Raw genomic sequence first — 11,888 nt, 5'->3', positions numbered from 1 at the left:
GGAGCCGGGCCGCAGCCGCCGCTGCTCATCCATCAGCCGGACGAAGAGCAGAGGCGCGCTCTCGGCCCTCTGTTTGCTTTCTCGCCAATTATTGCCGCGCCGTAGCCCCTTTGTTGATACAGTAGTCCGAAAAAGTGCTAATGTTCATTTATCAGGGGGCCTGCCGGGGACTCCCACGAGTTGCGATTCTTCCCAAAATATAAACACGGGGCGAGCGTCCCAGACAGAAACCCCCATCTGTTTCCCCGGCGCGGGCCGAGAGCGAGGCGTTGTTGAAGATAAAGCCGAGGATAACGCCGCCTGTCTCCAATGGACGTCTCCCCGGCGCATTAATGACATTCCCGGTGATAGTTCCAGCTTATCTTTCAATTAATCATATATACCTTTTGCGGCCGACCCTGCTGATTGCAGGAAAGTGGGGGCCGGCTCGGGCCGCTCCGATCGCTTTCAATTAATAATATTTTATGTGCGTAGAATGCTCTCAAGTCACCCTGGAATCTGGCTCATCTTAAAGCACCGACTCTTTAAAAGGCAAGGAAATAGATTTTCGATCTCTCCTCTCTGCTCCTTTTGTCTTTCTCCCTCTCTCTGCCTTTCTCTGGACTGAAGGTTGTTTGTTTGTCCTGCTAGTTTGGCCAAAGTGCGGCTTAGAGAGGCGGCCAGGTTAGGTCAGTCGCCCTTGGGAAGGAAGATGCATCCCTGGTGGGGCTGGAGAATCAAGTTTCCTCCCTCCCTACCCCCAACCATTGCAACTTCGCTTAAAGAAAACAAAAATGTTTTTACTGACTCAGAAATTGTGAGGACTTCAAAGAAAATTAGAAATTGCTCTTGGACATTTCTCTGCAGAGACCAACATGGGTCACCCCAATTTTGATTTTACTCGTATTTATCCGGTTTTGCCCCGTTTTCCTCTTTTTGGCAACGCTAAGGCCTGTTTTAGACCCAAGAGAAATTATTACCGGATTCACAGAGGGTGTGGGCGGTTGAAAACTTATTGATTTTGTCCAAATATGGAGGGTTTTCTTTCCTCCCCTTTTCATGACACCTGACCCACAAATCTGTCAGCCCTAGGAGCCCCCATACCCAAAAATAAGTGATAAATCTTCACCGCCTTGATTTGCAGAGGAAATGCTGAATTTTTCTCTTCCTCCAGAACTCTCTTACAACACACACACACACACACACACACACACACACACACACACACTAAAAACAGAGATCCCGGATGCAGCCTCAATGTCCCCCATTAAACGGTAATATTTCAGGCGTCGGCTCACACTAATCTTTCAAACTGTCATCGCGAGCCGCCCGGCCAGCCCATTCACTTAACAGCGCTCCCAGGACCCTCGCTCCGAGCTCTTTTCAGCGAGACGTTTAATTGAATCGGATGTGGCTCGTTTGCCAGACGTCACCGCCTCGGCGATAGGCATCCTCTCCCATTCCCCAAAAACATTCTTGAAAGGCGAGGCGGGCCCCCAAGCTAGGTTAGTTGAAGGCAATTACTGTAACATTGGCCAAAAGCCGTGGCGAGGTACAGCCGAAGAGAGGCCACTGATCTGCAGATCCGTCGAGGGAGAACTCGGGTTGGGAGGTTGGGAAGTGGGCGGGTGCGGAGGGTTCCTGGGGCTTGCGAACTCCCCACATTTGAAAAAAGGAATCTCTACGCAGACCAAGCTAACAGTCCCAGAACCGGCCGTGATCCCCAGCTCGAAGACTTAAAGCGAGATTCCGCCGCGGTGGTGGGGGCCTGGTAGCGACGGCTGGCGCCTGGAAGCCGGGTCGGAGTGCTCCGAGCCTCCGCGACCGCCGCGCGGGGCTCCGCTCTCCTTCGCCCTAGCCCGGAGGCCACAGGTCCCGGGAGTGTGGATTTGATGTGGCGTTGGCACAGTTCCAACATTAGGCCTACGCTTGACTTCACTGGCGCCCTTCCCGGTGGCCCTAACCGACGGTTCACCGTCAGGCTTGAGCACCCTAAGATTCACGTTCTGGACCTGCTTCATGCATTTCCTGGGCGCCTTGAGGGCGCATTCTGGAATCTAAGGCCCTGAGCCCTGTCCTTAGGTTGCCTTTGGCCCTGTGTGCCTTTCTTCTGGTTCAAACGCTTCTTCCCTGGTCCCCAACTCGCCCTCCGCAAGGAGCCGAGCCCTACAAGTCTCCATTCTCAGAAAGTCGGCGCGCTCCACCCGGACTTCCCCGCGGAAGTTAGGGTGGTGGGAAGTCGACGTTTTTCCCCTGACAAGCCTCGCCATCGCTAGAGATAGGATAAGGCGGAGACCATAACCTGGGGCCATTCTGTCTGCCCAAATCCTCCCTGAAATTGTACACAAAGTAGAGCGCCTCTCTGCAGTTTTCTGGGGGTGAGGGGAAGGCCCCCCAAGCTTTCATCAGATCTCCCAAGGGACCCAGAAGGATGAGGTGGGCTAGCGCAGGATCTGACCGGGTAGCTTGCTCCCGGGAAACACTTACTTGTTTCTCTGACAGAAGATCCCTACTTTACTGACCCTGGGCTAAAAATTAACACCCTGGCCCCCACCCCCCATGCGCCTGGCCCGGCCGCCGCCGCGGCGCCCCACTCGGAGCCGGCCCAGAGAAATCTTGGCCACGTTGAGTTCAGAGGAGCCCCGCCTGCCTGAGACCTAAACCTGAGCTGGGACCTGAGTCCCTTGTGCTGACAAAGGCCTAGAGGACTCGCTGCTAGGCAGGGAGGGCAGGGGAAAGAGGGAGGTCAGAATGACGGGCCCTCAAGAATAGGAGAAAAGGCCACTGGGAGCTAGGATGCCCTAGAAGACAGCTCCCTTCTGGGAAGCTGAGTTTCTCTGCCGGGATTCTGGATTTGTTTCATTATTAAGGGGAGGGTCATCTCTCAGGGAAGAGACTGGCAGTGACTGGTGCCCCCTGGAGTTGTGTTTGTACACTTACACTACTGCAGGCGGTGCCCCTCCGTCCTACAACCACCCACCTTGCTTTTCAGCTTGACTCACCCAGGAGCCCCCAGAGCCTGGCCTCCTGGCAAAGGGAGTACTACACAGAATCCCAAAATTGTCCAGAATGGCCCCCTCCTGCCATCGCCCCAGAGCAAACCCTTTCCCCAATGCTTCTCTTCTTATTCAGATTCTTCCAAGTCGGACACACCATACCGTTAGTAATAAATAAAGCCTTTCCAACTTCTGGAAATAACTCAGTCCCCCCAGCCCTCACCCAATCCCAGATCCTTCCCTATTCTGTTTCAGGTGCTGAGGAACATTTCTTCAAATCCCAGATCCACCCAACCCGGCCTAAAGGGCGGATTCGGAGAATAATCGGGTCCTTTCCTGTGCTGGTAGGATTTTCAGGCTAATGTTTTGGACAAATCTCAGGCTGCAGGAGCGAAAGGAGTCTTCCGAACGCGTTGCGGGCCCTTTAAAAAGCAGAGCGGGATTTTTTTTTTTTTTTTTTGAGCCGTATGACTATATTAGGTGACCCGAAAGTGCTCATCGCTCCTGTCAACGAGGCCCCCGGCCCAATGGCAGGCTGAGCCCCCCTCCTCCGGCCTGGTCCCGCCTCTCCTGCCCCTTGCGCCCCGCACTACCTGCCGCCCGGCCACATCCCGAGCTGGAAGGCGGGTGCGCGGGCGCGCGGCGGGCACCATGCAGGGAGGCTGCCGGGGGCCGTGGGCAGCGCTGCTCTCTGCCGCCCACCTGGCGCTGTGAGACGCGCGCTGCCACCATGTTCCCCAGCCCCGCGCTCACGCCCACGCCGTTCTCGGTCAAAGACATCCTGAATCTGGAGCAGCAGCAGCGCAGCCTGGCCGCCGGGGAGCTCTCCGCGCGCCTGGAGGCCACCCTGGCGCCCACCTCCTGCATGCTGGCCGCCTTCAAGCCCGAGGCCTACGCGGGGCCGGAGGCCGCAGCGCCCGGCCTCCCCGAGCTGCGCGCCGAGCTGGGCCCCGCGCCCTCGCCCGCCAAGTGCTTGCCTGCCTTCTCAGCCGCCCCCGCCTTCTATCCGCGTGCCTATGGCGACTCCGACCCTGCCAAGGACCCTCGAGCCGATAAGAAAGGTGAGGAAGAAACACAGGCTCCTTCTCCCCTCTGGGGTTGCTTTCGTCCCCAAACCTCGCGGCCAAGAAACTCTGGCTTGGGTAGAGGAGAGGCGAGTGCCTGGGCGGATGGTCGAGCAAAGGGGGCTCCGAATGTGAGAAGCGAGGTTGTCGCCAGGGTCTCCCCCCACCCCCGCCCCACGCTTCCAGTCGGAGGTTTAGAGGAAATGCTGGATCGTGACGATCAGAAACAAGAGACCGGAGAGAAATATATATATACTTTCTTGCGGCCTAACAAAGCCCCAGGCGGCGGCAGCCCTGCTCCTGGATTTGTTATGAAGTTGAAGTTGAGCGATCCGTTTGTGGTAGACAGAACAGAGGGAGAGAGAGAGAGTCTATATCGGTTTTTTTTTTAATCTCTTGAGGGTCTTTTTGAGGATCTGACGAAAACCACTAAACAGAAATCAAAATGCTGCACGCCAGACATACTTTTGCGCACAATTGGAGCAGGTCCAGGACCTTCTATAGCCCACCCGTTACCCGGGGTGGCTGGGGCCTTTCCTCCTTTGTGCCCTGAGAGTGGAATGTTTGAGAACAAGGATCTTGAATTTAAAATGGGATACTCCGGACTCTCAAGAATCTGACTTAGCAGCTTTATTTTTCCATAACAATTTTCCCACGCGGCCAGGGCCGAGAGGTTCTCTCCTGGAAAAAGTTAGAAAATGCCGCGCGACGAAAGGCGTGGGGCAATGGAGAAGATGACTGGGGAAGTCGGCCGGATCGCCGCGCGCATCCCGAGGTCCAGGGGGAGGCTTGCCCGCCGGTGGAAAGGGCGCGTCGGGGAGACGGTGGCCCAACGCGGGGTCCGCAAGAACCTGGGGAGGCCAGGGGCACTGGCTGAAGGGCCGCCGAGAGCCCAGAGGGGCTTTCTGTGATCCTACAAAAGTTTGTCTAGTTGCAGAGGGGAGGCCTCAGGAACAGCTGCCGGAGGGCACGGCAGCTTGAATTGGTCGCTACCGATTCAAATTCAATTGGAATCCAGGGCCGCCTGCCCACCCGCTGCTTTTTGGGCGCGGCAAAATCTCCGCAGCAGTTGCACGGGAGCCTTTGATAGATCACCAAACCAACACCTCTTGGCCTTCTGTTTCTTCGGTTCCCGTAATTTTGAGATAGTGCCACCGACCCTGGTGTGAGGCCTAGGTCTCCTTCATTTAACCTCTCAAACCAAAGTAGTCCTAATCTAATTCACCCCAGCGCATCACTTGGCTTTATTTTCTTTGCAACCTGAAGTCGTTAAGTCACTGTCCATCTCTTTCACCAGAATGTGAACCAACCCGAGGGCAGGGACCTGTCTTGTTTTGTCCTCCTGTGCCTAGAGCCGTGCCCGGCACATAGTAGGCAGTCAACAAATGTTGACTGTCGAGCGGAAGCCGAGCAGTCGCAGCTCCCAGTGCAGCCGGCAGAGTGACCCGTAGTCAAGCTGGGGGCTCCAGGCAGGATGGGGTGGCACCCACTGGGGGCTCATCAGCCGGCGGGAGCTCGGGGGGTCGGGTCGCTGTGACCCAGCGTCTCTCTGCCACTCTGTTCCCCCTCAGAGCTGTGCGCGCTGCAGAAGGCGGTGGAGCTGGAGAAGCCTGAGGCGGACAGCGCCGAGCGACCCCGGGCGCGACGGCGGAGGAAGCCGCGCGTGCTCTTCTCGCAGGCGCAGGTCTACGAGCTGGAGCGGCGCTTCAAGCAGCAGAGGTACCTGTCGGCTCCGGAGCGCGACCAGCTGGCCAGCGTGCTGAAGCTGACGTCTACGCAGGTCAAGATCTGGTTCCAGAACCGGCGCTACAAGTGCAAGCGGCAACGGCAGGACCAGACTCTGGAGCTGGTGGGGCTGCCCCCGCCACCGCCGCCGCCAGCGCGCAGGATCGCGGTGCCAGTGTTGGTGCGCGATGGCAAGCCTTGCCTCGGGGACTCGGCGCCCTACGCGCCAGCCTATGGCGTGGGCCTCAACGCCTACGGCTATAACGCCTACCCCGCCTACCCGGGTTACGGTGGCGCGGCCTGCAGCCCTGGCTACAGCTGCACCGCTGCTTACCCCGCCGGGCCGCCACCGGCGCAGTCGGCTACGGCGGCCGCCAACAACAACTTCGTGAACTTCGGCGTCGGGGACTTGAACGCCGTGCAGAGCCCCGGGATTCCGCAGGGCAACTCAGGAGTGTCCACGCTGCACGGTATCCGAGCCTGGTAGGAAAGGGACCGGTGTGGGACGCCCCCGACCGATCCCACCTCTAAAGAAGGGCACTGACTCTCGAGGAGAGGGAGGGCTCCCGACACGATCCTGCGTCCCTCGGATGTCACATTCACTCCCACGGAGGCCTCGGAGCTTTACCTGCCCCGTGCGCCTTTGTCCCCACGCGAGGGAGAGTTTGTGGTCGGGTTTACGGAGCTTGCAGTGAGTGATCCCGCAGCCTGGTGCCTTAGCCGTCGCCCCGGGAGTGCCCTCCGAGAGCCCACGGGCATCCCCAGTCTGCCGAACACCGGCCAGTTGGGACTGGGAGCCCGGGCGCGGCAGGCCTAACATCCGGCCGCCTTTCCTCGAACCTGGGCCGGGCGCCCAGGCCCTTGATGCCTTGCCACTGCCCCCACCCCCGGTATTTATGTTTTTACCTGTTTCTGTAAGAAATGAGAATCTCCTTCCCATTAAAGAGAGTGCGCTGATCCCCCTGTGTGCTTCATTCAGCTTGCGGCGCTTCAGAAACTGAATTTTGGAGGGCAGAGGCAGCCGGCCTTGAGTTGTAGGGATGGGTATTCACTGAGCAAATTGATAATAATGATGAATAAAGACTCACCTGTGCTGGGTCCCATGTTAGGTGCTTTCTGGGATTGCTCATGTAACCTTCAATAATCCGACAAAGGGAGGTCCTATTTTAAAGTTTAGCAGACTGAGGCCTGGAGAGGTTTAATGACTTGCCTGTGAGCAAACAGCCAGCACTGGTAGAAATGAGGTTTGCTTCTGGGTCTCACTTCAGAGACTGAGGACACTGGCCCAGAGGTCTCAACCTCACCTCCTTAACCCTACTATGTACCAGGCACTGTTCCGGGTACTGGACATTACATGGAGGGCAAAGGCACCTAGGCCCTATGCGATTGGAAGGCACCAGAACTCATCCTGCTTAGAAGAATGCTGCAGCCCATTTTATAGATGGAAAAGCCCAGAACCAAAACCTTTGTCAAGCTCCTCAGAACTCCCCAGCCCAACGCCGTGGCCCGGTCTCACCAGTTTCTTGGCTGGGCAGAGTGCAGAGCCTGGACCACAAAGAGGCCTCTGGCGGACCGTGCTCACCTCCTTCTGTGGCTAGGCCCCCATGAATTCACGTAGTCAGGGAACCCTTCTCCCCCATTTGGCCACCTCTCAGCATTTAACGAATTTTGCACTAGTCCTCACCAACGAATGCTGTTGTATAGATTTTACAGATGAGAAAACTGAGGCTCAGGGAAATCCAGCTAAAAACCTGCTCACTGTGGGAGTTTCTTGCTGCCTTCCCCTGTTTTTTCATCAGTAAAATAAAAATAACAAAAATACTCAGGTCCCACCAGTCCTCAGGGGCTCGGACCTGACTTCCAAGCTCCTCTACCTCCGGCTCATCTACCGCCAGCCTCCAAAGTCAAGAGGAGCTAATTCAATTCTTTGAAAGGGAGGAAAAAGGGAGGGAGTCAGGGACTTTGTGTTCCTGTGGAATGTGGGTTTTTCTGAATTTTGCCTGGAAAGTACAGGCCTGGCTGCCTGGTCCCAGAGCTCTTGGTGGAAGACAAAACATTGCTCCCGGCATATCCTAATTCAGTGCGCCTCTTAGGCTGGGGAAGAGTCCCCAAGCCGGGCCTGGGGCCATCCTTCTGTCGAGCCAGGGACCAGGCAGCTCTGCCAGTGCCTGTACCGTCCTCTATTCCTCAGGCTCACCCCACTGCCTTTGGGGATAGGGGAAGATGCCAGGAGATTCTAAGTGCTAAGAGCTGAGCTGGACGCAGCTTGCGATTCAGGGATGCTGGGGTGTATGCAATCGACCATTGCAGGGTTACGGGCTGTGCTCTGTAAGGAACTGGGAAAGGCTGCCTCAGAGCTTGGCTCGGGGCCCTCGGACTTGAATCTCTCTGCTGTAAAGTCCAAGCCGAGGACTGCGGGGAGGGGAAGTGCTCAGCTCAGCACTTGCACACCACCTCCTGAGCCCACGACCCTACTCCGAGATGCACACCGCGGTCCCATCTCATGGAAGGGCACCCGGAGGCTGTGCCAGACCACCAGACCAGCTCTTAATTCAGACAGCCCTTTCCTACCAGGCAGCCCCAGCAGGCGGCCTAACTCACACAACCAGGGAATCCTTCGACCTGGAGCTCATCCACATTCTCACCCTTAATTAGTGTCCAGCCGCCCCCCACCCCGGGGTCCTGCATGTCCGTGGGCCTTTCTCATCTTACACTCGTCTACGGTAACATTAGAGAGAAAAAAATTTTTTTTCACAACGTTATACTGCTACGGTTTTTCTATGATGCCTCTGTCTCCCTCTTTATCATCCTTCAGGGACCAGCTGAGTGACCCCAAGGTCTCTCACAAATGGATAACAATGGCTGGCTGGCTTTGGGCTCACTGAAAGCCAGGACTCCGGGCTAAATGCTTACCGGGGTTCTCTAATCTAATCCATCTTAATTTGCAAGCCAGGAAGCTGAGGACCAAAGGTTAAGGTAATGGTCAAGGTCATCCCTAAGCGCGGAACTGGGAAACCCACCGGGCAGATACTGAAGGGCGGGGATGGGCGTGGGCGTGTTTAAGAACCGAGAGCCCGTTCACGTCGCTCTTCAAGATGCAGCGGGACGCTGCTCCCTGCCCCGAGCGAGCCTACGTTCTCACCAGTGGGGTGAGGATCTCAGCCTCGGTATCCAGGCTCATTATGGAGTAAACTGTAGTGCGCAGAGCCCTGGGAAGCGGCACACGGCTCTCGCCAGACGAGGGTGTTGGGTCCGGGAGCCAGGGGGATGAGGGTCTAAGGGTCATTACTATCTTAAACTAATGACGCCCGCCTTCCCATAGCGACCCCTTCGCAAATCAAATCGGCAGTATTTGTTTTGTTTTCCAAGTATTCTATAAACGAAGCGTGCAGAGTGAGAATATTCAACCAGGACAGAAAAGTGAGAAATGCTGGGGACCTCCGAGGTGGCAAAGCCCGCGGAGATTAGCGCGGTACAGGCGGACTCTGCATGCCCGGAGTGCCAGGGACGCACCTAGGGAAATAGTTATACTCAATAATTTTTTAAAAATAATCAGCCACCCACCGCCGTTAAAAATTAATGAGATGATAAACCGTGACATTAAAAAGAAAGAAGCTGGCTCCGCAGGCTGAGGTGGAGTGCTTCCCTCAAGCCCAGCGCCGCCCTGCACCAGCCGGCGGGCGAGAGCCCAGGCTGAGGGTCCCCAGCACAGAGGCTGGGCCACCACGCCTCTCCCCTTTCCGCCGAGCTCTTGCCCAGAAGTCCTCTTGCTTCCTAGCGTTATTCCCAGCGAACAGACACAGGTTTGGCCAAATCATAATAGCTCCCGTTTTATTTTGTATAGATTCCCCATTAAATCGATGTCATGTGGCGTATTTCAATACCTGTATTTAAACGAACGCTCAGAGCACGCAGGGTTCCCTGGAACTTTACGACTTGACAGCGGCCGGGAACCCTGGCTGCTCCTTGGCAGGCACGCCCTTCGTGGGCCTGCCCCTCGCTTCCTCTGGGAGGTATTCCCGGCTCAGGCCGCAGGCGCTCCACTGCGGGAGCCAACAGCCCGGCAGCTCCGGGTCTTGATGACCTCCCTGCTAGACTGGGCTCCTGGAAAAAGGGGCCAGTGGCTTAGATTTCATTTGTAACTCATGGAGCTTACTGCGGTACGAGCACTGTCCTAGCTCTTCACAATAAACCCGGGACTTCCCTGGTGGTGCAGTGGTTAAGACTCTGCCTGTCAATGCAGGGGACACGGGTTGGATCCCTGGTCCAGGAAAATCCCACATGCCGCAGAGCAAGTAAGCCTCTGGGCCACAACTACTGAAGTCCACGCACCTACAGCCCCTGCTCTGCAATAAGAAAAGCCACCGCAATGAGAGCGCACCGCAACAAAGAGTAGCCCCCGCTCGTCGCAACTAGAGCAAGCCCACGAGTAGCAACGAAGACCCAAAAAATACAATAAACCCATCTAATCCTATTTTACACCTCTGAGTTCTGCTGAGGAAATAGATGAAGAATGAATCTTAGGCCCAAAGAGGAGGAGTAGCTTGCCCAAGGTCACACAGCTCATTAATGCCAGAGCTTGGTTTCAAACCCAGGCAGTCTGATTCCGGAGCCCAAGAGCAAGGTAACATCTCATGCCCGGTTCAAAGAGGAGGCACAGAAATGTCTGTCAGCAATCCCACTACTGGGCATATACCCTGAGAAAACCATAATTCAAAAAGAGTCATGTACCAAAATGTTCATTGCAGCTCTATTTACAATAGCCAAGACAGGGAAGCTACAGATGTCCATCAACAGACGAATGGATAAAGAAGATGTGGCACATATATACAACGGAATATTACTCAGCCATAAAAAGAAACGAAATTGAGTTATTTGTAGCGAGGTGGACGGACCTAGAGTCTGTCATACAGAGTGAAGTCAGTCAGAAAGAGAAAAACAAATACTGTATGCTAACACATATATACGGAATCTATAAATCAATAAATAGAAAATGGTTTTGATGAACTTAGGGGCAGGACAGCAACGAAGATGCAGAAGTAGAGAATGGACTTGAGGACACGGGGAGGAGGAAGGGTAAGCTGGGACGAAGTGAGAGAGAGGCATGGACACATACACACTACCAAATGTAAAATAGATAGCTAGTGGGAAGCAGCCGCATAGCACAGGGAGATCAGCTCGTGCTTTGTGACCACCTCGAGGGATGGGATAGGGAGGGTGGGAGGGAGGGAGACGCAGGAGTGAGGAGATACGGGGATGTATGTATACGTATAGCTGATTCACTTTGTTATAAAGCAGAAACTAACACACCACTGTAAAGCAATTATACTCCGATAAAGATGTTTAAAAAATGTCTGTCAATTGATTAAAGGGTACAGTAATAATATTAGCTAACAGTTCTTCAAAGATTTCTAGGTGCTAGACATATAAAGCATATGAGGTAAGCACGATTATTTCTCACTGAGGGCAGAAGAGGAGACTGAGGCATGTAGAAGTGGCCCACCCCAGATCAGGGCAGCTGGGATTCCAGGGGGCCCATCTGTCCCCCTTGCACCACTCTGCTGCTTCTCAGGAGAGCTTACTGCAGAGGCAGGTAGGAAGTGAGCAGGCCTGGTAGGCCGGTCACCCAGAGCCACCACCCACCCTGCCCCAACCCACAGCTGCCGAAGATAACAGTGGGGATGATTGCCTAATATCTGTTCTTGCTTCCTCTGTGCCAGGCACAAGGCTAAGTGCTGAACCTGCAAATCTCATTCTGTCACTTCCCAAGGAGGAAACTGAAACCCAAAGGAGTTAAGGACATTGACTACCAAAGGTCACTCTGGTAGTGTGGCCCGGGGAATCCTAGATGGGAATCTAGATGGCTTCACTAGAAGCCCTGGCTCCTTTTTTTAAAAAAATATTTATTTATTTATTATTTATTTTTGGTTGCATTGGGTCTTGTGCTGAGCGTGGGCTTTCTCTAGTTGTGGCAAGCGGGGGCTACTCTTCGTTGCGGTGCGTAGGCTTCTCATTGCGGTGGCTTCCCTTGCTGTGGAGCATGGGCTCTAGGAGCATGGGTTTCAGTTGTTGTGGCACATGGACTCAGTAGTTGTGGCTCGCGGGCTCTAGAGCGCAGGCTCAG

At 55.2% G+C, this 11,888-nt stretch overlaps 1 protein-coding gene across 1 annotated transcript; it reads left to right on the top strand.

Moving 5' to 3' along the window:
- Positions 1–3,260: 3,260 nt before the first annotated feature.
- On the top strand, positions 3,261–6,715 carry NKX2-5 (NK2 homeobox 5). The gene is made up of 2 exons (XM_029215687.1): positions 3,261–4,036; positions 5,611–6,715. The coding sequence occupies exons 1-2, from the start codon at positions 3,706–3,708 to the stop codon at positions 6,249–6,251; spliced, it is 972 nt and encodes a 323-aa protein (XP_029071520.1). The 5' UTR covers positions 3,261–3,705; the 3' UTR covers positions 6,252–6,715.
- Positions 6,716–11,888: the final 5,173 nt, after the last annotated feature.

This window comes from Monodon monoceros, unplaced genomic scaffold (genome assembly GCF_005190385.1).
Source record: "Monodon monoceros isolate NGI ecotype Baffin Bay Population unplaced genomic scaffold, NGI_Narwhal_1 Super_Scaffold_12, whole genome shotgun sequence".
In the NCBI taxonomy this organism is placed as follows: Eukaryota; Metazoa; Chordata; class Mammalia; order Artiodactyla; family Monodontidae; genus Monodon; species Monodon monoceros.
The sequence above is the reverse complement of the archived record's forward strand: the minus strand, read 5'-3'. Positions and strand labels throughout refer to the sequence as shown.

Excerpts from the sequence above, each read along its gene's own strand:
- NKX2-5 (XM_029215687.1), top strand. The coding sequence starts at position 3,706 with ATGTTCCCCAGCCCCGCGCTCACGCCCACGCCGTTCTCGGTCAAAGAC. Across the intron at positions 4,037-5,610 it reads CCCTCGAGCCGATAAGAAAG|AGCTGTGCGCGCTGCAGAAG; the intron begins GTGAGGAAGAAA and ends GTTCCCCCTCAG.